Source organism: Caretta caretta, chromosome 20 (genome assembly GCF_965140235.1).
Source record: "Caretta caretta isolate rCarCar2 chromosome 20, rCarCar1.hap1, whole genome shotgun sequence".
Lineage (NCBI taxonomy): Eukaryota > Metazoa > Chordata > Testudines > Cheloniidae > Caretta > Caretta caretta.
The window spans coordinates 22,671,892-22,698,587 of record NC_134225.1 but is presented as its reverse complement, the minus strand read 5'-3'; the positions used below and the strand labels follow the sequence as shown (position 1 = coordinate 22,698,587).

The 26,696-nt window shown below is 53.2% G+C and overlaps 1 protein-coding gene across 15 annotated transcripts in view; it reads left to right on the top strand.

The window, feature by feature from the left end:
• Positions 1-25,422, top strand: part of DNM2 (dynamin 2) — a 63,900-nt gene extending 38,478 nt beyond the window's left edge. For 6 of the 15 annotated variants that reach the window (XM_048831428.2, XM_048831434.2, XM_048831433.2 and 3 more), the window contains 7 exons: positions 7,912-8,025; positions 12,963-13,072; positions 14,015-14,126; positions 15,527-15,691; positions 16,120-16,346; positions 16,709-16,963; positions 18,047-20,702. In XM_048831428.2, coding sequence (XP_048687385.1) covers positions 7,912-8,025; positions 12,963-13,072; positions 14,015-14,126; positions 15,527-15,691; positions 16,120-16,346; positions 16,709-16,963; positions 18,047-18,116 — 1,053 coding nt within the window. In that variant the 3' untranslated portion in view covers positions 18,117-20,702. Of the gene's footprint in view, positions 1-4,380; positions 4,411-7,911; positions 8,026-12,962; positions 13,073-14,014; positions 14,127-15,526; positions 15,692-16,119; positions 16,347-16,708; positions 16,964-18,046; positions 20,703-22,992 lie in introns of those variants that run through there. The other 9 variants (XM_075121612.1, XM_048831423.2, XM_075121611.1 and 6 more) reach the window with 5 other exon arrangements.
• The last annotated feature ends 1,274 nt before the right edge of the window (positions 25,423-26,696 follow it).

Genomic DNA, 26,696 nt, shown 5'->3' with positions numbered 1-26,696 from the left:
TCACCACTCTCCTAGTGAAAAAGTTTTTTTTTCCTAATATCCAACCTAAACCTCCCCCACTGCAACTTGAGACCATTACTCCTCATTCTGTCATCTGCTACCACTGAGAACAGTTTAGATCCATCCTCTTTGGAACCCCCTTTCAGGTAGTTGAAAACAGCTATCAAATCCCCCTTCATTCTTCTCTTCTGCAGACTAAACAATCCCAGTTCCCTCAGCCTCTCCTCATAAGTCATGTGTTCCAGTCCCCTAATTATTTTTGTTGCCCTCTGCTGGATGCTTTCCAATTTTTCCACATCCTTCTTGTAGTGTGGGACCCAAACCTGGACACAGTACTCCAGATGAGGCCTCACCAATGTCTAATAGAGGGGAACGATCACGTCCCTCGATCTGCTGGCAATCTCCCTACTCAGACAGCCCAAAATGCCGTTATCCTTCTTGGCAACAAGGGCACACTGTTGACTCGTATCCAGCTTCTCGTCCACTGTAACCCCTAGGTCCTTTTCTGCAGAACTGCTGCCTAGCCGCTCAGTCCCTAGTCTGTAGTGGTGCATGGGATTCTTCTGTCCTAAGTGCAGGACTCTGCACTTGTCTTTGTTGAACCCCATCAGATTTCTTTTGGCCCAATCCTCCAATTTGTCTAGGGCCCTCTGTATCCTATCCCTACCCTCCAGCGTAGCACTCCTCCCAGTTTAGTGTCATCTGCAAACTCTCTGAGAGTGCAATCCACACCATCCTCCAGATCATTAATGAAGATATTGAACAAAACCAGCCCCAGGACCGACCCTTGGGGCACTCCGCTTGATACCAGCTGCCAACTAGATGTGGGGCCATTGATCACTACTCGTTGAGCCCGACTATCTAGCCAGCTTTCTATCCACCTTATAGTCCGTCTATCCACCCCGTACTTCTTTAACTTGCTGGCAAGAATACTGTGGGAGACTGAATCAAAAGCTTTGCTAAAGTCAAGGAATAACACGTCCACTGCTTTCCCCTCATCCACAGAGCCAGTTGTCTCGTCATAGAAGGAATATTAGATTACTCAGGCATGATTTGCCCTTGGTGAGTCCATGCCGACTGTTCCTGATCACTTTCCTCTCCTCTAAGTGCTTCAGGTTGGACATTAGGAAAAACTTTCTAACTGTCAGGGTGGTTAAGCACTGGAATAAATTGCCCAGGGAGGTTGTGGAATCTCCGTTATTGGAGATTTTTAAGAGCAGGTTAGACAAAAACCTGTCAGGGCTGGTCTAGATAATCCTTAGCCCTGCCTTGAGTGCAGGAGACTGGACTAGATGCCTCTCAAGGTCCCTTCCAGTCCTACAATTCTCATGGGAAGCAGAGCGTGAGTTGGAGTAAGTGTGGCTAAACCCAGTGAGCAAGATTGGCTGACTGGTGGGTGGGGGGCAGGTCTCTTCCTGGCTGGCTGGCTGCCAGCCCTGCTGCCTGCATTCCAACTCCTCGAGTGGCTGCACGAGTGTAAATGGCTGGTGGCACCCAGCACTGCCTGAAATCAAGGTTAGCTGCACCAGTGCAAACTGCCCCCTCTGACAGGGATCTGCCCCCAGGCAGGTACCCTGGGGAAGATCCCCTCAGATGATCCTTCCTTTTGTGTAAGGAAGAGCTGAGTAATTTGCCTGCCTGTATGAAAAGCTGCCAAATAGGGCTTTTCCTTTAAGTGTACTTGCTTCTAAGGGAGGGTGAGGTCTCTCTGAATGAAAACCAGTTTGCCTTCTCGGACGAACAGTGCCCTCTGGAGGGGGTGGGTCGTGAACTGGCTGGTGTGTACCTGGGGCTCAAATCTCAGACTGCCCAAGAAAATGGAAATGCGTGCTGCTTCTGGCTGGAGGAGTCTTTAACCTTGGTCAGGGTGCCCCCGCTGGTACTTAACAGCTGCCGAAAACGTCCTTTCCCCAATGTTCCCCTGGAGATATACACAGACACACTGGAGGCAGTTTAGGAATGGCTCGTGAGAAGATCCCTTCTGTCTGATGCAGTCAAACCTCACGAGGCTGTGGTGGGGCAGAGGTAAAAGGAGCTTTAACATCACCACCTTCATAGGGAGAGAACGGCCCCCTTTTCCACGTGGACTGGAAACGTGCCTGACGCTGGGTCCAGAGGCAGACCTGGTCCGAACTGGGATTGGAGAGAAGTGGTGCCAACCACCCTGCTTCTCTCCAAAGTGCTTTATGAGGATTGGCCGTCACATGGTGGAGCAACTGAGGCGCAGAGGGGAAGGGCCCTGCTTGAGTTTGTCACACCTGGGAGTAGAAAGCTGGGTTCCCTGCCGCGCTGCCGCTGTGCTCAGACCCACTAGATGTTGGTGTGAGTTGAATAACTGAGGCTTCTGGCCACTTAGTCTATGGCAGGGGTTCTCAAACGTCATTGCAGTGCAGCTCCCTTTCGACAATAAAAATTACTACATGACCCCAGGAGCGGGGACTGAAGCCTGAGTTAGCCGGAGCTCCGGGTGGGGGGCGGGGCAGCCAAAGCGCAAGGGCTTCAGTCCTGGGCAGGGGCCTGTAATCTGAGTCCTGATGCCCAGGACTAAAGCCTTTGGGCTTCGTCCCTGAGCCCCAGCAAATCTAAACGAGCCCTGGCAACCCCATTAACGTGAGGTCACGACCCACTTTGGGGTCCTGACCCACAGTTTGAGAACTGCTGGCCTCTGGGGATTTTAAGTGTTTATCTCCCTGCCAACTGGGTGGTTTTGAGCCAGTCGTGGGTCCCCTTCCAGTTTGTAGTGGCTCAGTGTACAACAGAATTTGGCTTTGACCCTAGAAGATGACACGTACCCTTATGGAATTCCAGCAACCCTTGGCACTGCTCTGGGTATCCTCAACCTAAAAAGCTAGCAAGGAACTGCGTGCAGCTGCCACTAAAAACGGCGAATAAACTAAGGGGACCCTGAACCATCTGCAGGTCCAGGCTCTCAGGAGAGAAGCATCATAGGAGCATCGGGGTATCTTATGAGCCTGGCGAAAGCCTCGGCAGCAGAGGCGTAAAGAAGGCTTTGCTTGCCATCAGACATTCTCCTGGGATAGTGGCGTTTTGCAAGGCACCAGTCCCAGGCAAGAAGGCAGGTTCTGATGCAGGGGTTGTTGATGAGACAAACCAACCCCTCCCACAGTTGAGTCAGTGCCCATTCGTGCTCTCCCTGGGGAAGTTTGCCCACATAAAGATGGCATAAATGGTATTGCCCCATTAGTCATTGGAGCTACAGTCACTTACACCAGCTGAGGTTCTGGCCCAAGTACCCGTCTAGTGATCTAAGCTTGATCTCCGTACTTTTGGAAACTTACAAGCCTCTATCTCAGCCATTGGTAGCCATCTTGTAAGTTTCCCAGAGTTCTGTTGCTTCCATTTCCTTGTGGCGTCACATGGACTTTTCCGAAGCACTAAGTGAATCCTCCCGAGGGCCTGTCTGTTGCCTCCCGTGTCTCCAATTCGGTCCCCTTAAGGCTGGTCCTCCATCACTGGCTGAAAGAATGCAGATTGTAATGCGGTGATGGGAAGGTGGAGATCTGACTATCCGGGACGTAAGCTACCAATCATGCTGGGCCGCTTCTGATTTGGAGTGATGCAAAGCTGGAGGCAAGAGAGTTGAATTTACATGCTCCAATCCATCGCTGCAGAGGGATCCCACCTGCGGTGCCAGCCCCAGAAATGTGCTTCACGCACTCCCTGTTGGGGTCTCGCTCATCAATGAAGGGGAAGTATTCACTCTTCAAAGGAATCTCCTTCTGGGTGTTCTGCTGTGCTGCTTCTGTCACTGGAATGCTGTACAAACGAGCTAATCCGCTCCACCTTCCTGGGAGCTGGCTTGGTAACAGTGCCTCACTTTGCCCATTTCTCAGGGGCAAGAAAGGTACCCTGGGCCTCCCAGCTAGTCCGTGCCAGAGCTGAGATTAGAACTGGGCATTTCTGGCTCCCAGGAATAAGTCCTTCCTTTCTGCTAAAACTTCTCTTAGCTCCATGCTACATAATTGATCCCTTAACATCCAGGCCTCTGCTGCCACAGCTCTCCCGCCCTGCCCTGTAACTGCTGTTCCAGAAACAGCTGTCTCTTATCTTTCCCCGGTGCTGCTGATCATTGTCTTCCCAGGAGTCCAGGTTTAAGCCTCTGGATCTGCTACTAATCCACCAACCCAAGTCCTGTTTCTCTGCGCTGTGCCTACAAGCCAACTCTGTTCTAATTCTCTCTACCTCTCAGACGCCCTGCTTCCGCTCTTCTGCCTCTGGTCCTTTAAAACCAAATTCACTTCAAATTCAGATTTGTTTAAATGGGAATCAGAATCTCAAATTTAAAAGAGAACCTAAAAGGGAATGAATCTAAGGGGTGAAATCTTTAACCTGGTTTCCTTTTTGCCGTCTCAATTTCAGGGCTTCTTCCTTCCCTCCACCAGAAAATCTGTATGAGTTAAGTTTTAGCTCTAGCAGCCTGTGCCCGCTGATGCACTGAGCTTTGTGTGTGTGTGTGTGTAACATGTTTGCCTTTGTTGTGGCTTTTATGTCGGTAGCCACCTGAGCAGCTTTGACAATGAGAACAGCCTTAGTGTGATTCCCTTGACACTAGTTCCCAAGCAGCATCTGGAACAATCATGGCATGAAAGGCTTCTCTTGCTTCGCACACTAATCCTGGCACTAGAAGCTAATATGAACTAAAGTCCTGCCCTAGTCAGATTCTCAGCCACAAGTTCCTGGGACTCATATCACTGCTGCTGACAGGTGGCTCCTATATAAGCAATAGCAAAGAAATTCCGAGATCTTGCGTGTTCACTTCTTCTCCACATACCCACGTGGGTCACTTACCCCCCTCCAATCCATCCATTGGACTGATTTGAGTCAACCCTCTAGGCATGTGCTGAAAGCTTTTTCCCTAGTGTATGTGCATTACTAACCGGCATGGTGATACTAATGTGTGCGGAGCGCTTGGGTAGAGTGACCGTAGCCCTCGATGTTCCTGTGATCAACCCTGCTTGGGCAGCCGAAGCCTCTTGGCCCCTCTAAATGTAGTCTATGTGGATGACTTTAGTTCAGGCCTACGCCCGACTGCAGTGCAGTGTGTTCTGCTGGAAGCACAGAGTCTAGGCACTAAGTGATCATCCTATTGTGAGCCCTCTAAAAGAGGGTGGGGTTGCAACGTAGAATGTGTTTCAAAAGAAGCTATTGAAGCCCAGTTCTTAGGATATTGTAACTATTGAATGTTGGGCCAGAGAACAGTTCTCCAGACTGTAATCTCTTCTGGGTTTACCAAGCCTGTGCTGTTACTACAGGATCTGATGCCTGTTAAATGGCTCTGTTTATAACAGGCTTCTCATACTCCCTCTTATTGGTTTTGCTGTTCATCATAAGTAGCTTCCCAGACAATCCTCCACCCTGAGGAGTTCAGCAGGCCAGAAATAGAAGATTTACTGGCATCTGGTAACATTAACGTTCAGAGAGCTGATAAAGGCCGTTTGGCCTGATCTAATGGAAACGAAAACCCAGGCTTGAGCAGTTGGGTCCCCTTGGCATCTGGAAATGGGTCATGCAGGCAAAAAGGACTAGCAGAAGACTAGCATCAGGTATCTGTGTGCTGTAGTCTTTGGGCTGGGCCAGTTGTGTCTCATTGGCTTTCACAGTAGTCCTTTATGTGAAGACCCTGAGGTAGAGGTACAAGCATGTAGGGTAACGCTGCGGACGAGACAGGGAAAGACTTTCCAGAGGCAGAGGAAGGGGGTCTGTTGTATTCAGACAGATCGGGAATAACCTGCAGTACTCCTCCCCTCAGTGGCTATTGCACAACAACAGTGAAAGGGCCCAAAAGGCATGGAGCAACTCCTTCCTGATTTGAAACACCGAAAATTCTCACCTTGCCAAGTATTTTGGGGCAGGCTCTGCCATACCATTGTAGTCTCCAGTGCTACTGTCTGTCACTGAAGTTACACTGATCTAACAGTATACAACCTAGCCCTGTTTGGCTGAGCAGTGAGCTGCTTGTTAGCCCCAAGGTTTTTTTTTGGTACAAAACAAAATGGGATTGTCTGGAGAGTGGCACCAATGATGACTCAGGTTTCAGACCCTTTTTCAGTGGCCCATCGGGGGGCTGCCAAGACTTGCCTTTGTGGTGATCAGTTATGAAAAACTTCAACAAAGGCAAGGGGTAGCAAAGACAAACACTGGAATATCCAGACTGGAGACTTCTTTATACTGTTCTAAAGGACTGTTCTTTATACTGTTCTAGGGAACCCACTGCTGGGAGTTGCTCTCCAAAGTCCATTGCCTCTAGGACAAAAACCCATCTTCTAGGACCAGATCCTTCCCTGGCTTTAGCGGAGCGAGCTGTGTTCAGAGCAGGGATGAATGTGGCTCAGTACATCTCTGAGCACTGGGATTATGGCAGTCAAGACTCAGGTTGTTCTTTTAGGTGGTCTCCAGCTACTTTTTCCTCAGTGGAAAGATAAAGGGGAGAGAACAGTGCCTTAGTTGTTATCAAGAACCTTTGCAGTGAAGGTGATGGTACATGCTATAGATCAGCCAGTACTAGAGATCACACGCAGCTGTAATTCGGCTTTCTCCTAATGCTGTGCTGTGGGGGGGACAGGATGTTGGCCAGAATTAGTCCCCTTCCAGTCCAAATTATGATCAAGATAAGTGCATGAACAGGGTTATCTGGCAGGGTGACCTCTGCTAGCAGATGACCTAGAAGGTCCCTTCCAGCCCTACGTAAGAGGGGTCCGAGTCACGCTGGCCTCTGTTTGCTCATTGTGTGGTGGGAAACGCTTCTGCCTGCCCTGGAAAAGCTGGCTGCTGCGCAAGCCTCCAGACCATGCAGTGCTTCCTCCTCGTCTCGTAATGTGCTGCTTGCGAAGCTGGGCTTGGGCAGTACTGCTTCACTGCTGCTGGCCCCGGCTCCCGTTCTGCTGTTGCCGTCCTGTGCGTGTCACTCAGCACTGGCTTGGGGAGCCCCAGCCTTTCCGAAGGCCATGCAGGAGCAATGGTTTCACAGGCTTTCCAGTGGGAAGTCCAGGGCAGCCTCGAAGGAAGCCGGATGTGCTTCCTGCTGTGAGTGAGTGCAGCTTGGGGAGCGGCAGAATGGAGGGATGGGGAGATGCTCACCCCCCTGTTCAAACTAGCCATAGTGTTGTCCTGGCCATTCTCAAAGGGGGCGCAAGGTCATGCGGACTCACTTCCTGCTCTGAAGGGGATGAGGGGAACAAATACCCTAGTTCCTGGACTGGCTATTCAGGGGGTCCATTGAGCCTGGCTTATTTCCAGAAAGCTCTTTGGTCCCCTGGGTGAGTAGCACCCGGGTAAGCTATAAACTGCAGGCTCAGATCTCCCGTCCCCTCGATAATATTGCTGTGGCAATAAGAAGCTGGATTTGAGTGCATCTGCTCTGCATTTCTGTGACCCAGACCATTGGTGGCGGCTGGCGGAATCACCAGGGGAGAACTCTGCAGTGTGGTCTTGCTGTACAGACGCTGTGGCCAGTGCCTCTCTGGTCTGGATTCCCCCAAGGGGCCCCTCCCCCTGCCTAGAGAGTTGTAATCTAGGTGTGAAGGCTGCTGAGATGGCCAAATCTGCAGGCCTGTCCTATTACTCTTGGTAAAACCTGCTTTGGACTCCTGGCTGGAAAAAATGTGCCAGGCTCCCTTTGAGAAATGGGGCTGCTTCCCTGCCTATCACTGGTAGGTTTCCATGGGGCAGACCCTACTCACAAGCTCTCCTGCCAAGACGCAGAAGGAAAGTAGGGCCCAGGTTAACGATGAGCAGCAAATTAGGAGTCCCAGAGAACCCCAGACCCCTCTCTGCTCTAGGCAGCTTAAAGTTGAGCGGGTGGCCAGAAAATAAGGATTCCAAGCTAGCCTGTAACCTATTCTCTCTCCCCTGCCCCACCCCACGTTTTCCCACTCCTCTTGTTTCCTTCAGGTAATCCGCAGGGGCTGGCTGACGATTAACAACATCAGCATAATGAAAGGAGGCTCCAAGGAGTACTGGTTCGTGCTGACTGCAGAGTCTCTGTCCTGGTACAAAGATGAGGAGGTGTGTATTGGCTTGGCTGGTGACCGTGAAAGGTGGTGCTTATGGTCCGCATCTGGCCTGGGGCACTCTGCCCTGCCACTCTCTGGTAGTGAACGGCCTCATGCCACTTCACCACCAGGAGCAGCTCATTCAACTGCTGCTGGTGGAACCGGTTGGGTTGACATGCAGCTTGTACATCACTGCAGAAACCCAGGGGGAGGGCAGGTTTTGGGCCGATCAGCCCCTGGATTCAAACCCTTGAACTGTAGCTGCATTATGGGAATGTCTAGAAGAATGTGACTGAGCAGCCAGTTCCTGGCACTTACCCTGGATTTGTCACTATGGCAGGTTGTGAGTGTGGGTCCGACATGCTTTGTAACAGCATGTCCTGGGGCTGGCTGCTAAAGTAAAACCTCTCTGTGGTCATTGTGAGCTTCTGGGGCTGTTACCAGTGACTGCTTTCCTGCCATCACTTTAGAACCCTGTTGTTGCCCTCTGAGCAAGGTGATGGGCATGGCCATGGGACACAGGCTGTGGTGGGGGCATGTGGGATTGGCAGAGCAGGGAGTTACCAAATTCAGCTGCCCGTGAAACCGAGGGGAACATGGGTTAGTCTCAAAAGATGCTTCGGCTCATACCCTTCTCATGAATCCAGTGTGGTAAAGTTTGGCTGACTCCCCTCAGGAATAGCCGGGGTGTGGGGAGCGTGGACTTGCGCTGGGCCCGAAGTCTTGGTTTGCTGGTTTTGAATCCATGGAAGGTTCTGCTGACGACCCCACTGGACTGTCCGTGATGCCCAGCCATCTCCCTGTGTGCTAAAGCGCACACAGGAATAACCCCGACTCCTTGTCACTATATGGGCAGCCATTCTGAATCAGCAGGGTCCCAGCCAGCACATTCCATGTCTCCAGGCACTCCCAGGGAGCTGTCTGTTGTGTAAACAGCAGATAAGAAGTGAGCTAGTGGGACTCTTACAAAAGGCAGCTGCCTTGGTTTAGTGGAGACCAGGTCTAGTGTGGGCAGCGGATCGCACACCGCCATGACTGCAAGTGCCAAACAGATCATCATAACCATGTCTCTACCCCATTGTCTCGGTGGTTTTTGTCTGATGTAACCAGCATTGCAAGAAGCTTCCAAAATCATTAGCCCCTTGGCTAGTAGAGAGAGCAGGGCCCCCCCTCACCTCAACTGAACCAATGTACACTGAAATACACAAGATTTCAGACCCGAAGGGGTACTGAGCCCCTAGGGAACTCTCCGCGGTACAGATCCAGTGTGTGCACACGCGCCCTAAACAAGGGAAATTTAAATAATCCAAGATGCAGAATTCTCCTGGTAAGTGCAGCTAGGGACATTGCAGAGTAGTTCAGAGAGATTTAGGAGGCTTTTTAATAACCAGTGTCTGTAGAATAGTCATTTGGGTTTAAACATTGCAGGGCTGTGCCGGTGCAGGAGAGCCAGAAAGGTACGGGAGGTCGAGTGAATTTCACTAAGTAAAAATCAGTGGGGCAATCCGCTTCATTGTCGGGTTCTAGCCTTAACCTAAGGGAATCCGCTAGCTGGTGAGCGTGGGTCCGACACGCTTCAGAACAGTGTGTCCTGGGGCTGGCTGCTAAAGTAAAACCTCTCGGCATTCATTGCAACCTTATGGGGCTGTTACAACTAACTGTTTTCCAGCCATAACTTCAGAACCCTGTTATTAACCTCACAGTCTTATGGGAGTTGGGAGCGCTCAGAGTAATATTCTATGCTGGGGAAGTGTCTGAAAATTCACCCTTGGCAGTATCCTCTCCGCAGTCCCTCAGGAGGTTCTTACTGGGTTAGTAACCCATGTGCTGAGGTGGTACCGAGTGCCTCCCGCATGCAGTTATTGGAGTGGACAGGGAGTGCCTTCAGGTTTAGACAAACGTGATCTGGGCTTGGCAGTAGCTGGCCACTGCCTAGCCGGGTGCTCTCAACAAAGGTAGCCCCTAGCGTGCCAGATCTCCTGAACTCGAGGCTGTTGATTGTCTCTCCTGGTCCCTGGAGGAAGGGATAGTGGTGCTCAGAAGCAGAGGTGGCCATGTGTGGTGTGGGCACGCAGCTGGGATGTTCAGAATGCAGTAGCAAATCCCTCTGATCTGACAGGCATCACTGCTGTGTGGGCGCAAAATTGCCATGTTGTCATCCTGCAGGCCCCTCGGCCAACTGGACGCGAGGAATTGTTACTGAATAACACCTGGCTCTTACTTAGTGCTTTTCAGAGGTCAGGATCACTGGCCCCATTGTACAGATGGGCAAACTGAGGCACAGGGAGGGAAGTGACTTGCCTACAGTCACCCAGCAGGCCAGTGGCAGTGTTGGGAATAGAACCCAGATGTCCTGAGTCCCCAACCATTGCTCTGGCCACTAGGCCATGCGGCTTTCCTAACATTCACTGGATCAGTCCCCATAGTCCCCTGCTTTCTGCCTGGAAATTAAAATGTATTACGCCAGTGCGGCAGGTCTTGGTGAAAGCTGGTGCCTCTTTGGGCTAAGCCCTCTTGGCTAGGGAGATCGGGCCAGAGCTGTCGTATCCTAGCCTGTGCTCCTCTCAGCTGCAGGGGCTGGAAGAAGAGGAGGGGAGGCAGTGTCCCTTCTTAGCACCACTCGGTGTCTGGAACCGAGACACCACACTCACATTTTCCAGCACTTCCACCCCCACAGTCTGAAAACCGGATATTTTCCCTCCCCATGTCACCCGTCTCGCAGCCAGGCTCCAGTGGCTTGGCGTTGGTGCAGGGCTGGGTGGAGAGGGATGGACCAGGGGGCAGAAGAGAGATCGTGAGCGGGAGGCTCTAGTTTCTGTGAACATGCTGCTCAGAAAAGGAGATGTTAACAGAACTTTATTTCCCCATCTCACTGTACAGTTTAACATCCGCTCCAGGAGGCAGCCTCCTTACCCGAGGAAGACCGACATTCTTTGTTCTTGTCCTTTCTTCCAAGGAAGCTGCAAAGATTAACCTCTCTCTGCAGAGAGGCTGTAAATCTAGATAAATTTAAAAAAACTTAAATCTACCTCCTAAAAGAGAAGGAAACATGTAGAACTGATACATTTCATTCTAGCCTATTCCCCTACCCCCATCCCTGGCAGCCTGTTTCCTGTGAGGAGGCCTCTCTGGGGGCGCTTGTCTGGCCCCTCTGCTGTGGGTAATGAGAACCAGCAGGCTGCAGATGAATGAGGCTCTGTATTCAGCAGGCACAAATTGCCTACCCCCCATGCCACTAGAAATGAGCTGCTGCTTGCAGAGAATTTCCAGAAACACCCAGCTGCTGCCGGAAAAGCACTTTAAAAATAGCACCCCATAGACCTGGTCTAGGCAAATGCGAGGGAAAGCATATTAAATATGGAATAATAAAGCAACATGGGTTTAAACATCAATCCGACTAACCCATCTGTGACTGGAGTAGCCATGCAGCCATAAGAACTCATGCACCTGGTTAATTCTAGCCGATAAGAACAGTAACGATAAACATTTGCTCCAAGGCTTACGGTAAACGAGGGCAAGCGAAGTCTCGAATAGCTGCATACGTTGCCTGCCTTACCTGGATCTGCTGAGCTGCTCCCGGCTGCCGCTTTACCAAACCCAATCTAACCAATGTGCAGACTACTGTACACCTTTATAGCCTCCTGAACAGGTAGTCTGAACACTGGGCAGGCTGGGCTGGAATCTGTTTCAAACCTCCCCTGGCATCCATGTTTTTTGTGGGTTGTGTTTTTTTTTTTTTTTTTTCTTCCCTTTTTCCCCCTCCCGGGTTTTTATAAGAGAAGCTGTTCGGTGAAAAGGATCCGCTTTGTCTCATCTGACGTGGCAAAGTCTGCAACTGAATCCAGTCTGGAAAAAAGTTGTGGGTTTTTCAGGAAATCGTATGGAGGGGTGGGGGGTGGCTGTGGGGGGAGGGTTTAGGTTCATGGCCTCTCTACAAAGGAGAACGTCACTTTTGGGGCTGTGTGTGCGCAGCATCTGGAGACACAGGGCAGTTGGAGTTATAAACAATTCCAGATGTGGCGTTTCGGCAGCAAGACGGCTTGTGTGACTCAGTTGGGTGGCCCCTCACTTCACTGGCCTGCAGCCTGTTAAATAAGCAGTGTCCTTTGTGCCAGATTCCTAAAACCGCTTCTCCCCGCTCCCCGGGAAGGGGAGGGGGAAAGACGCATGGACTGTGTCCATAAGCCCCTCGGAGCTGTTTACAATGCAAAATGGGTTTACAGCTGTGCTGCAGCTGACATAAAGTCCCAGCACTACCCATGGGGCCTGTAGGGGACTGGATCTCTTCCCCCCCCACCCCCCCGGCCAACAAATGTAGCCTCCGTTCTAGCACCTCTTTTACATTTATGTTGAAATGAACTAAGCCCAGTGCCCTTAGGACCATGTGGAGAAGTACGGCATGACATTTTTAGCCTGTGGTTAATAATTTAGACTCCGATGCTAGGGCTGGGGATTGTCAGCCTGGATCTAGAGAGCACTGCATTGCAGAGCTGAGTGTCCCTGCGCTTTGGTGGATGTGAAGCATCAAAGTTTCCAAACTATTTGAGGTTAGGTGGGAACTTTCCCTGGAGGCAGGTTCTCCCATTACCGTCTTCTGGACAGTGGTGGTTCTGAAAGCAGCTGGTACTGGCCTCTGTCAGAGTCCAGATACTCGACGAGATGGGGCCCCTGGACTGAACCAGTCTGGCAGTTCCTGTGAACACACTTAGTTGCTCAGCTGAAATGAGTCTGTACCTCCAACAAGGCTTGCTGTGAGGTAGAGGAAAAACCTGGTCCACTCAGTCAAGGGAATCAACCCCACTCTCTTCACTATGTGCCATGGGATGGATTCCTCTCTCCCCCCCCCCCCCACTGCAGTGCTTGTGGGGGTGTCGGAGAGTAATTAGAGTGGGGAGGAAACGCTGCACAGGTCCCAGCTCACACTCATTCCTGCCCTTTTCCCCCTTCCAGGAAAAGGAGAAGAAATACATGTTGCCCCTGGATAATCTGAAAATCCGGGATGTGGAGAAGGGCTTCATGTCTAACAAACACGTCTTTGCCATCTTCAACACAGAGCAAAGGTAGGGAGTGTGGAGACAGATGCCTCTGGACAGAGCTTGAGGGGTCTTTGACAGTATTTCCCAGACTCCTAACAGCTGAACCCATCAGGGAAACCAAAGCAGTTATGCTGCCTACCCTTTAGACCCACTACAAGGGGAGGCCTTGTCCCAGACAGCTGGGCACCCAGTGTAGATTGTACGTAGAGATGGCCGAGGAGATTCATGTCTGACGGCCCCATTCTTATGTGCTCTCGGTGCTCCAAAGATCAACACAGTTAAGTCATCGCTGGTGAATGGGACAACTCGTATCACTCCAGCAATCTCCGGCTCTCTCGAACTTACATCATTATCGCTGCATTGGTTGTGCTTCGGAGGCTTCCTTTGCAACCATGATGATGAGAAACGCTTTCCCTCCCCCTCCAACTAAAGCAGCCGCTTTGGAGAGCCCACACCTCTCCCAGTTAGCGTGGGGCGCCAGCCCAAAAAACTCTGGAAAAGGCTGCCCTAGCCCTTCTGTGCTTGGCAACGCTCGGATCACATGCCGTACTGGTTAATTAGACTCTGATTCTGTTTGGGGTGGTGGGCGCTCATCTTGAGGCGGGTGGCGTGCTGGGCTTCGCTAGGGGGAGCGCTCCCGGCGGGCAGCAGGTGGGGCTTAGGGCGGGGGGGGGACTTGAGTGTTTACTGTCAGAGGTGGGAGCGGCTGTGATCTAATGAGGATTATCCTAGGAGGAAGGAAAAGCTGCCAATATTTACACAGGCTTTCTGAAGGGATTTCAGACTTCCCTGTCTGGGGCCTTGCATTAGCACCATGCCTTGTCTAGACCAGCCCTGTAAGAAAGAGATCCTGCATGTGCCAGCAGGGATGGTGGATTCTGTCAGTGGCCTTGAGCTGCCTGGTCTAGGCCATGATTGTAGAATTCCTTTCCTCTGATTATATCCCTGCTGTTTCTTCGTGCCTAGGAATGTGTATAAAGATCTCCGTCAGATTGAGCTGGCCTGTGACTCCCAGGAAGATGTGGACAGCTGGAAAGCCTCCTTCCTCCGGGCTGGTGTTTATCCAGAGAAAGACCAAGTAAACATTCCCTTTGCCTTGATGATGTCCTGGAACTGGCTGGGGTCTGTTGGGGGTGCCAGCTGTGAGGGCCAGTGTGGGGGCTGCCAGCAGCAGCAAGTACAGGAGTGTCAAAAATGGACTCATGGCATAGGTTCCCAACTCTGGCTTGTCCAGTCCTGGGCGTATGACGGTAATACCTAGAGGCCCTAGCGGAGATTAGGCCAGTGCACAGAGGCATAGGAAGAGTGGTTAACTTTGGAGCAGGCTCCCAGGGGAGGTGGTGAACTCTCCCCCTCGTGATGTCTACAGATCCAGCCTGGACGATGCTTTAGCAAAACACAAGTGACTGGAGTAACAGGGGAAGTTCTCTGGCCTGTGCTATCCCGGAGGCTGGGCTAGGTGATCGAATGGTCCCTTCTGGCCTTAAATGCTGTTAAAGCTCCAGGCTCCAAAGAGCTTCCAGTCTGAACAGGCCAGACAGGGGGTGGGGACAGAGAGGTCAAGTGTCTTGGCCAGGTTCACCCAGTAGGTCAGTGGCAGAACTGGGTTTAGAACCTAGGTCTCCTGAGTCCCAGTCCATGAGCCTACACAGCCTCTCCCATACCACCATGTCTCCTCACCAATGGCAGACGTACCTCCTTTCCCTCTCGTTAGCAGTTCATTGCTGTGATTGCAGCCTCTGCTCTGGAGAGAGGAGGATGAAGGCCAAGATTATCAAAAGTGATGTGTGGGTTTTTGGGGTGCCTCGTTTAAGACCCCCTTAACGGGGCCTGACTTTTGCAAAGTGGTGAACTCCCTCTCTCTGAAAATCAGGTCTGTTCTAGTGTCAAGCTGGGCTCCTGAACTTGCCAGTCACCTCCCAAACTGAGCTTTCTGGGTGGGGGTGGGTATGTAGAGCACCTAGCCCACTGGGGCCCTCAGGATGCTACTGCAGTACAAATACTAGATGAAAACAACAAGGAGGCCGGTGGCACCGCAAAGACTAACCGATTTATTTGGGCATAAGCTTTCGTGGGTAAAAAAAACCACTTCCTCAGATGCAGGGAGTGAAAATTACAGATACGGGCATCAATATACTTAGTGTATATTGATGCCTGTATCTGTAAACTATAAATATACATCTGTAATTTTCACTCCCCGCATCTGAGGAAGTGGGTTTTTTACCCACAAAAGCTTATGCCCAAATAAATCGGTTAGTCTTTGAGGTGCCCCCGGACTCCTCGTTTTTGTGGATACAGACGAACACGGCTACCCGCGATACTAAATACTAGATGATGAACTGGGAAGGTCTGTGAAATTGGCACAGGTGCTATCGATGCATGTGATGCGCTCACCAGTTCTTAAGGGGGACACTGTCCACAGCTCCAAGCTGGGTGTCTGCAGAATCCCCGAGTGACTGACCCGCTTTCCCCGGGCAGGTGGAGAATGAGGATGGGGCCCAAGAGAACACCTTCTCCATGGACCCGCAGCTGGAGCGCCAGGTGGAGACCATCCGCAACCTCGTCGACTCCTACGTGGGAATCATCAACAAGTCCATCCGAGACCTCATGCCAAAGACCATAATGCACCTCATGATAAACAATGTGAGTGGGTTGGGCCAGCTGGGGCTGCTGATCCGCATCGCTGGGCACAGAGAGGCGCTGTCCTCGCCATGGCCTGTTTGTTTGGGGGGGGGGGGGGGGGAGCCTCTGGGCTTGTCACTGTGGACACGACTCCTTTCAGCACCAGGGGTCAGATCAGTTGCACCGGGTACTCCTGTGCTGAGATACGTAATTATGTATTTTAATGACCGTTTGGTCCTTAACTCCCTGTCTTACCGAAATCAAGGGGTAAAGCCTGTAAGGCCAGACTCTGATTCCTGGCTTTGTCCCAGACTGCTACAGCAACCCAGTGACAGTGGCCTAGAATGACACCAGGAGACCTGACTCCCGGCTTCCCTGCTCTAACCACTCAACTGTACTCGAGCTTAACTGCCACCTGCATGTTGGTTCCCTTGCTCCCATCTCTGCAGACCAAGGATTTCATCCATTCGGAGCTGCTGGCCTACCTGTACTCATCCGCAGACCAGAACAGCCTGATGGAGGAGTCGGCCGACCAGGCGCAGAGGAGGGACGACATGCTGCGGATGTACCATGCTCTGAAGGAGGCCTTGCACATCATCGGGGACATCAGCACCAGTACGGTCTCCACGCCGGTCCCGCCGCCCGTGGATGACGCATGGCTGCAGAGTGGGAGCAGGTACAGCTAACTGGGGAGCAGGTGGCATGGGAGACTCTTGCCATGCTGCCTCTAAGCGAGGATGATGGCACTGGAAGGGGGAGGGGCAAGGGGCTATTTGAGGTGGGAGTGGGGTTGAGGATGGATGGCCTAGTGGGTAAAGCCCTGGCAAGCTGGAGACCTGGGCTCTGTTCCTAGCTTTTCCACAGACTCCCCGAGACAACCTTGGGCCAGTGCTTTGGCTGCCCTGTGCCTCAGAGCAGGAGAAGCCTCCTGCCCAGGGGTGCTAGAAACGATCAGGTGGGGAGGAGGGACAGATAAGGACCTAACTACATCGGTAGGGATGGAGACGCTAATTCTGCTGAACTTCCTTTCCCCTGCAGCCCGACGCCCCAGCGCAGACCTACCTCCACCGTGCTGCCGCCGGGCAGGCCCCCAGCTGTGAGGGGCCCAACTCCAGGGCCCCCTTTGATCCCTGCCCCTACAGGGAGTCTCTCTTCCTTCGTGGCTCCTCCCATCCCCTCGCGTCCTGGACCTCAGAACGTATTTGCTGCTAATAACGATCCCTTCTCAGCCCCTCCTCAGATTCCATCGCGGCCGGCACGCATTCCCCCTGGCATTCCCCCGGGCGTGCCCAGGTAAGAGATCCCTGGACCCGCTAGGTCGCTCCTCTTCCTCCTGTCATGTCTCCAGCGATTGGCTCAGTGCTGGGGCTCCAGTTCGCCTTGGGTGGCGTGAGATGTGCCAGCACGGAGGGTGGTAGCAGGGCTCTCCTGTTACCAGAGCTGGAGCCATACCGGGGTCACGTGGCTTGTGGGAGGTGCTGAGCTTGTATCAATCCCTAGAGCTGGGATCCCAGCCTTGTAGCTCAGGCCAGGTCTGAGCTATTTCTGCTTTGATTGCTGGTAATAAGGGACTAAATTCTGCCCTCCGGGGGGGTGTGTGCAGTGGGGGGGGTGTTGCCTCCTAGAGTGGATGTGCTGCATGTGTCTGAGGTTGGATTCCCACGGGACAGACAGTGTTTCAGTGTAATACAGGAATGACCCCTGCATCCGCCTCGTCTCCAGGCAAACCCCAAGGGACAGGGTTAGAAATGGCTCCCCTCCCAGCAGGCGCTGTGCCCTGAGGCCACTGCAGGTGACTTGCTCCCCCTTCAGCCAGAGCCTGAGTGGGCCAACCCCCTGAGTGGCCCTCACGTGCCCTTTCCGGAGACAGCTCCCAAGGGCTGGGTGTCAGGTCAACCTCTGACACAGCAGGGGTGAGAGCTGCCCTGACGCCGTTTCATGCTGATCGGATGTGGTTGCTTGTGCCCTTGTCTGACCCCTTGCCACCCCCGTCCCTTTACAGCTTCTGGACCAGTGCCCCGGGGTAGCGCCGGGTGGCAAATGCCAGGGTCCCATCTGGATAGTGGAGCCAGCTCAGCAGCCCAAAGGCCATCGACACATCATGCAGAGGGCTCTGACGTCGGCCAAGCCTGTGCCCTGGCGGGGTGGTGCTGGGAGAGGGCGGTGGCCTGCAGCACTGCACCCAGCCCTCCTCAGTAACCTGCTCCAGGCACAGGAGCCCTCTGGCTCCAGGGCAGGCGGGGGACCCGGTCAGGGTGTGGCCGTCGCTAGCCCTCTGTCCGCACAGCGCCCAGGATGCTAGCCACCCCGTGGCAGTGACTCCTGCTCTGCTCCTTCCCGACTGCTCTCACCTCTCTGTTCCCATTCTCTCTGCAGCAGAAGACCCCCTGCGGCGCCGAACCGGCCGACCATTATCCGACCGGCTGAGCCCTCCTTGCTAGACTAGCCCCCCAGGGGGCTGCTAGTGACTCCTGTGTGCCTGTTGCGGCTGCCCCACACCTGCTGTCTGGGGCAGGGAGGAAGAGGGGAAATCCCCCCCATGTCTAATCTCTTGTTTAAAAAAAACCTTACAACTGTGATCAGCTCTGCAGAGTGGCTTTAGCCAAGGCCAATTCCTGTTAGCCTGGTGGACTCCTTCTCTGGGACGGGCGCAGCAGGCTCCTTCCTTGTAAATACCAGTGGCATCTGTTAAGGACAGTCGCTGGGTTCCTTGTCCTGATGGCCCTCCCCTCTACCCAGAGCTCTCTGCTCTTCGAGCTAGGAAGTGGGTAACTGGCATTATACTCTGGGGGGTTGGTTCAGGAGAACCACCACCCCTCTGAACAAATGCCCCAGCGTGGCCCCCGCCCCCACCCCCCGCTGTATAATAAGCAGAGGATTCTATTTTTGGGGTTGAATTTTGCACTTTGTTGAGTAACACACACAATGAACCCCAGCTGGGTTCTTGTGTTGGGATCATCTGAATGTAGGAGGTAGAGACGGGAGTTCTGAAAGGGAGTTGAAACAGACTGTCCTGTTTCTCACTGTGCAGAATCTCCTTAAACTCCTGCTATTCAGGCTGATCAGATTTCTGTGTCTCTGGCTCCTCTTCCAGCCCCCCCTCAGCCAGCCAGAATTGTTTTGTATTGTTAATATATTCTGTATAAAACACTTAATGATTTCCCCTCCCGAGGCCCTTCCCTAAACTTGATTGCTAATCTGATCATAGGCTATATTTCAGTTCTATAGCGTGGAGAAAGATTTATATATGAGAAATAATGGGACTGCAGATAGCGATTTGCTAATTAAATCTAATTCACTGCAAACAGGAGCAGACTTTTCAGGTTAGCCCTTTGTCAGGAGGTGCTTAGTTGATTGTGAACCTCAGGTATTCTTCATGCAATATCTGCCCCTGTGCCCAGCCCCCCAGTGGGGGCGTATGGTCAACTAGTAAGCGACAAACTTTGATTGTGTTCTGTGAAAGAAACACTTAGCCGAAGGACCCTGGGCTGAACACAACACTGTGATGAGCAAAGTACCAAGCCAGGTTCAGCCCCAAATGGGCAATGGAACGAGCATAAGGGAGACCTGCAGAGCGCCAAAATAGCGGGTCCTCTGTAAGCAGCAACTTCTGTCACCAGCTGGTTGCTTTGCTCCTGTTCTCAGCTTGGTAAGGGTCCTAGGCCAGCTGGAGCAGCGGAGTGTCTAGTAACCAAAAGCCAGGGCTTGGACAGCTGCGAGTAGGTTTGAGGGCTAGTGCAGGCTGTGTCCTTTCAGTCGTAATAGGCGATGTGGACAAAGGTCTGTCTGAAGCCTTTCTAGGAGCAAAGGAAATGTGAAAACTTTCCCTGGAGCTCCACGTCCCGTGTCCATGAGAGACCAGCTGTGTGTTCCCTCCTGCTGGTGGGCAGCACTGGTTGTAACAGGCCCTGGTGTCTAAAACCTCAGGTGGAGAACGTGGGGTGCCTGCCAGATGAGGGCAGGGAGGCTATGGTGCCCACAGTGCTATGGACGTGTATCTAGCCCAGGAGCGAGAGGCTCTGCTGCCCTGTGGGCATGTGACTCCTCACTGGGGAGGAAGCTGAGGGGGTGTATTTAGCAACTGGAACCTTGCTGGGGAAGGCTTTGGCGTCTTATCTGTTCTGTGCCTCTCCACGCACCTCCCCTTCCTTCGAGCGGCGCCTTCTCAGCTGCCTTGGCAAAGCACTCCGCCCCAGGGCTGGAAGCAGAGGCTGAGTGTGTGTATATATAAATATATATTTTTAAAGATTATGAATTGTAAAATCTCGAGGTGTTTGGGGTTTTTTTTAATCCAGTTCAAGCTCAACCCTCTGCTCTCCGAGAACCTGTAGGGTTGATACTTCGCCCAACAACCTCCTCTAGCCAGAGAACTATGGAAAAGATCCACGAACCAGCCTGCCTTAAATAACCTGTTTCAAAGAGCTTGTCTTCAGCGTGGCCTCTCTCCTTCCTGCGTGGTGGGAGGGGACCCTAACCCCTTTCTTGCATTGGCAATTGAACCTTAGGGCAGGCACTGGTAACCAAAAGCGTTAATGCTTGTATGGAGACAGGGCATGGTGGCAGAGTGCAAGCTGACAGCTGGCCTGGGCAGCCATGTTGCTGGCTTCACGAAGCAAACCAAAAACAAGTTGCTGGCCATTAAAACTCGGCTCTAGCATGGGGCAGCCTGGCCTGCTGCTTGTAACAAGCTCTGATTGACTGCAGAGCGATTTCCTTGCATTAGTAGCAGCTGCTTTGCTCTAGGCTGGCTTGTGCAATGCAGTCCTTAGCCGGCTCCAGTCGGTGCCTGCACGGGGGTTCCTGAGGTCCCTTTGCTTGTCTGTTTTTTACAAAATCCAATTGCCTCTGTTCCGCCTCCTGCTGGCTCTCCCTGATGTTCTCACATGTGAAGTGGGCTCTGGAACCTCTCTCTCATCTCGTGTTGATTACAAACCCCAGTCCACTTCTCTCCTGTTCCTTCAGTTTGCTGGCTGTGTAAGTGCCTCCCTTCTGTATCCTATTAATAAACTAAACAATAAAGGGAAAAAAATTAGCTGGTGGCAAGTCTCTGGCACTTTGTGGTGTGTTTTCTGTCTCCTCCTCCCTTCTTTTCTCCTTCTGTCTGTTCCTGAAGGGGGGAGCCTGGGGTAGAAGGGGCTGTGCCGCGTCTCGTTAAAGCACTCACAGGGATGCCAAGGAGCTCGGAGAACCTACGGCTGACAGTCCTGATGCTCCTCTTGTGACCATGGCCATACCCAACCCAGCTCAAGGGTCAGCTGTTCTGAAAAGCTCCCTGGCACAGTTCAGACCCAGTTCCCATTGCGATGTCATGGGAAAGAAGCATTTATTGGTCGCAGGGGAGGAGCCCTGCTCACGGAGGAGGACCCTATTGTGCTGTACAAACAGACCAAGCATCCACATCTCTTCTGACTCGACACAGCTGCCCATCACTTGGTATCTGAGCCCCTTTTCCCTTAAGCAGCTTTGAAAAATCTCAGCAGCCAGCACTGTTGTAGGTGGTTTCAACCATATTTTTACCAAGGGTTTGGCTGCATGGTGACATTTCTTCTTAAATCAACCAGCCTCTTTCTGCTTTTGTCAGGGATCTCTTCAGAACCTCCAGCTCTCAAACACTCTGCACTATCCCTCTTCTCCCCCTGATGTGGCAGCCACCCCAGTCGAGTTCCAGTCTTGCTCTTTTCTGTATGTACTTCATGGCCCAGCTAAGCTCCCTAGGAGCTGCTGGTGAGCTCTGGTGCAGCCTGACAGCTGCAACTGTGGGCTGAATCCCTTCAACAGCACGCCCTGCTCCACGAGGGAGAGGATGCTGGGCCACAGAGAGGGCACCAGTGTTGGATTCGCTGGTGGGGCATGGCCTATAACAGCCTTATGTTCATGAAGCAGAACCCTTGGGGAGCGAAGAGCGGGGTGATCAGGTTTCATGGGTGAGCTACTGCTCCCCTCCTTTCCTATTCACTTTGCCTGCACCGCCAGCCTTAGGCCTGAGCTGGAGCGGTGTTGATTTAAGCAAGGGTGAGCTAATCCTCCCACCTGGACATCTTAGATACTTGAGAATGGGCCATTGCTCGTCAGGCTTTTCTGTCCTTTCCCCACTGCCAAGGAACGTCCTCTCTGTGCAGGCAGGAAGGAATCGCAGCAGCCCTTGAGTCTTAGGGCAAACCAGCCTGGGTTTGTCTGTAAGAACTCGTAGCTAGAATGGGAGCTGCACAAGGACGGAGCAGGCCGGTCCCTAGCCAGTGGTGCAGGCCCTTGGATTAAAGCTGTTTGCTCAGAGCAGGCTCTGCTGCAGCTCAGTGAGGCGAAGTCCACGCGGGAGAAGAGCAAGTGTGCGCGGCAGTGGGAGCGCGCGGAGCCCTTTCACGCGGCCCTGCCTGGGAGGGAATTTCTGCCTCACGGAGTGTGGGTTGTATCTGCCAGGGGTGCACAGGCCACCCGCTGTGTAGGAAGCTTTAGCCCCCTACCTGCTTGCAACAGCAAAAGAAACCCCTCTCGGCTCTAGCTGGGCGCCGCCTAGCAGTGGCTGTGTGGGAAGCACGTCATTGCTCTTCCCCGGGTGGGAAGCTGGGGTAACTGTTGAAGTCCTGCACTCGTTCATTTACAGCTGTGGCTTAGAGCAGACCCCAGCCAGTTCACTCGTCTCCTGCAAACCGGCCCAGGGCCTCGCTGCAGTTGGTTTGCGATTGCCCCAGCTGCTGTTCTCTAGCCTCCCGGCAGGCCTAGCTCAGAAAATCCCTGGACGAGCGTGGGTCAGGCTAGAGCCTGTCTGAGGAGTCACTGAAGGCTTTTGTCTCGGACGTGGGCACCCACCCAAAGGAAAAGGGAATCTAGCGAAGGTGGCTGCATTTCTAGTAGGCTGATGGAGAACATAGAAATTTAAATCAACTACCTCAACCCTGCTGGGGGCAAAATTAACCATCTGGCCCTGACTTCGCTAAGGGATGCTTTGCCGTAGCCCAGCTGCAGATCTCAGCATGCCTTAGGAAGGCAGCTGCTACCCTTTCCCAGAGGCAGGCCCTGAGTCACAGTGATTCACTTGCAGTCATGACATCCTCTGTGCTCAAGCCCCAGGAAGGAAGTAGGGTGAAGCTGTAACGGGGCAGCTGATCTCTGCTGGCAGCTGCTTCGAGAGTTCTAGGTGGAAAAAGCGTCAGCCTCCTCTCTAGGCCCCTCCCAACACCCAGCCTGATCTCCCTGGGCTTTCCATCCCTTCTCCAAGGGGGCTCCCCCAGGCGGCCGGCAGGAGCCAGCCCCCACCAACGCTCACAGCTGAGAAACCTTTCAATGGCGTTTTTGTTTTGTTTTTCTCTCTCTCTTGTGACCAGGCGACCGGCTCCCTCTGCTCCCTCCCGGCCTTTCTTCAGATGAGCCACCTCTTCCGAGACCCATCGCTGCCCCCCCAGTCATTTAACCCATTTGAACCTGCTCCTGGGGATTTTGCTTTGTTTCTATCTAGACAACAGCCCGCTCCAGCCAGAGGAGAGAACCTAGCTCCATCTCTGTCCCCCTAAAGCACCAAGAGGGGCTGCGGCCTGGCTGTTGTGCTGGGAACAAAGCATGCTGAATGCTACAGTCTGTGCAAGAGGTGTAACGCCCCTGTCAGCCCACCCAGCAGAATACCCCCTCCCCCTGGAAATCAGACTCAGGGAGCGGATCCTCCCCTGGAAAAACCATGATCTCGTGGCGTTGGACTGGGCTTGCTCAGGATGAACCCTGGCTGCCATTTTCTTCTTTCCTCAGTTATGGTGAACGCTTTGTGATCGAACTGAAAACAAACACGGCTGGGCCCCTCGAGCTTGGAAGTGGCCCCAGCTAACGGCGACTTGCTGTGGTTTCTAAACGGCAGAGTTTCCTTACCGCCCTCACCCTACCAACTTCAGGGCCCAACGTTGCATTGATGAAAAGGGAGTTTTGTCCCATTATTTCTTCACCTCCTGCGGGACCTTGGCTGCCTCCTAGCCCCACCCTCACTACTCCAGCTGGGCAGTGATCTATAGAAACAGGCCGCTGAGGATTTACCCCCTTCCATCCCCTGTCTCGAGTGAACCTGCCCAGCCAGCCCCTCCCTCCATGCCGGGTTAGACAGGGCAGAAGCACCAGCCCCAAGCAGTTGTTTACCAGCTGAACTTTGTAAGTGCATTTAGTAGTGGAGCGGGGTCCTTATTGAACACTGTGGTTCTTGCTTTTATTTATAAGCCATAGTTCCCACCCCCGTTCCCTGAAAGCAACATTAGCGGGGAGGGTATTTTTCAGCCCATTCTTTCTTACGTGCCTGCTAATGCTGGGAAGTTGGTGAAGAGGCTCAGTTCTCCCAGTTCCGCATGGTCACTGAAACACCATTTCCCCCATCCCGGTGAGCAGAAACTGGGCAGGAATCAGCAGAGAGACTCCCGAAACAGCGGGAAGGGGGATTCCTAGTCACACACTCGCATGCGTCTCCCTGCAGCTTACGGCTAGCACCGGAGCAGGGAGAAAGGCCGGGTTCTGTCCTCCACTCTCGAGCTCAGCGGCATTCGCCCATTTCAGTCCTTTCCACTGCGTTTAGGTAAATGGGCTTTGGACCCTTCCTGTCACTCCCCCCCCTGAACCTTTCAGGCAGGTGGATATTAGAGACCTCAGCACTGGCCCCGTGGGACTCCGGGCCAGCAAGGGTGTTGGCTAAACACAGCCAGGGAGCTAGCCTTGTAGACCTTCGGTCTGCAGATGCCAAAGTGTAGAACATGCCCCCACGGGGAGGCCTGATGGATGAGCTGCAGGAGGGGGCTCGGCCCGGCCTGTCATTTCTTCTCCAAGCTGCGCTGCCCTTTAAAAACCAGCCCCCGCTGTTCTGGTGACAAAGCAAAGCTTCAAGGCGGGAGCTGAGAGTATCTGCTGTGCCAAAGACATTTCCTGAGGGGGCAGAGTCTGAACCAAGAGCTCAGCGGTTCAGCGGAGACAGACCCCAAAGCCAGTGATGTCAGTGGTCCCTGCCCAAAGCTTTGTAACAAAGGAGAGGACGTATCTTCTTAGGAAGAGCTATTCTGAGCCCAAAACTGGGATAGGACCTACAACGGATATGGCAGCAGAGCACCCAATTGCTTTCATTGTCCTGGAGCAGGGGACTCAGCGGTCACAAGCAGGAGCAAATGCTGCCCTAATTCAGCTGTTTAACAGACGGCCTCACAGGCAGGCAGCGCTTCAGAAGTATTCTGGTAGCACCGCGCTGGGCACCGAGGCCAGAACCTAGCATGGGTAAAAGGCAGTGGACAGATGGGTGCAATAAGATGGTTATGAAGTTATCCTTGCTCCCTCCTTTGAGCAGAAGACGCCACAGACCTTCAGTGAACATCAGAGCAAATACAGATTTAACCGGAGCAAGGGGCCAGCCCCACACCTGCCCTTCACTCAATTCTGTTGTCATACTGGGCCAGCGGTGTGAACTGACCCCACAACCTCCGGTGAGTTCCAGGATGCACCTCTGTTAGCTCAAGGGCTGTAGCAGACTCAAACTACCTAATGCAGCCACTAATTCCGGTATCACCCTGCACCCCGTACGGGGTCACCGATCAACAGCAGAGCTCGTGAACTGCTCTGCTTCGCTCTACCCTGCTGTCGGTACCTGCATGGAGCCAGCAGTGTCCCCTCCAGCCTAGTGGCTTGCCGACCAGTTGCCCCGTGGTGCCCTCTGTACAAGGTGTGTGTGTGTGTAAAGAGGACAGCATGACCCACCTCTGTATAATTCTTCCCCCTCCCACAATAAAAAATCCTGGATCTCAGGGCCAGTGTTTCATGAATGTCATTAGCAAAGGCTGGGCTAGGTGCATGGCCCTGTACAGTGCTCAGGGTGCTAGCAGTGATCGACAGTGGAACAGCATAGTCTCATTCCTCCACGCTGCCCCCTGGGGAAAGCAGGCTGGCCCCCTGCCTTGCCCTCATTCACCCTGGAGCTGGGGCTGGGGGGAGCAGCTCCCAGCTGCGATTCTGCTCAGAAAAGTGACTAAAAAGACCATCAGGGCATTGCAGAGCCTGGCCGATTGGCCGAGAACAGTGATGTCTAAGCCCCCATCGCTGTTCTGTCTGTCACACGCTCACAGCGAGTACCACAGCCGCTCAACTGCAGCATTTCCGGGGCACGTTCTAGACTGCGCTGGTCAGAACCCTCGGGCCTGTGGTGAAAACTGGAGAAGGAAATCGGGGGGGGCACAAGGGACATGGAGCCCTGGGCATCTTCTGAGTAGAACTAGCAGCTTCAACCACCTCTTCGCCTGCCCAACCTTCCAGCCCGCTAATCCCTCCCCTTTGAGCTTGGTTCGTATTCCCAGTGGTTTGAAGATGCTGACATCCTGACAGGAGGGATGAATGGTGGGGTGGAAGGGGGGGCACAGAATTCCTGGCACAGGGGAGAATGGGTGTCTGGTGTGCCAGCTCTTGAGTCCTGAGCCAGCAGCGTCCCCTGCCCCTTCTCACTGGGCAGGTAGGCAACCTTACCACCATCGACAGGCCATGCTGCAGCCCTTTCACCAACCCTCGTGCAGGCAGGGAGCGAACCCTCCTTGGCACAGGAGTAAATTGCACAGATGCAACTGCAGTTGGTCTCAGCTGCATCCCGCAGCTGGACAAGGCCTCATCCATTCATGGTTTTACTCCCAGCTGCTGCTGATCGCAGAGTGAGCTGGAGTCTGAGCACTGGCAGGAGCCTTTCAAGGACAGCTGCTCTTCCTACATTGCAAAGCCCCCCTTCAGGGACCCTGCCACCGCAGCTGCCCCTCCTAACACTGCCCCAGGAAGGGCTGGGCTCAGGCAGTTGAGTTTTACTGCTCGGCTCTCACCCTTTCTAGGACAGCTTTGGATTCCCCTCGAGTCAGACCCACCCGAGTGATGCAGTTGCAGAGCGACCGAGCAACCACAGTTAAGAGGGACGTTTGCTCGGTGTCTATGAAAACCAGCCCCTTGTGCCAGGGAATTAATCAAAAGAAACCGGATCCTTATGGCACCTTTGCTACAGGCGATTTGCTTTTGACTCTAGTAGGCAGGGGCAGCAGAGCGTACC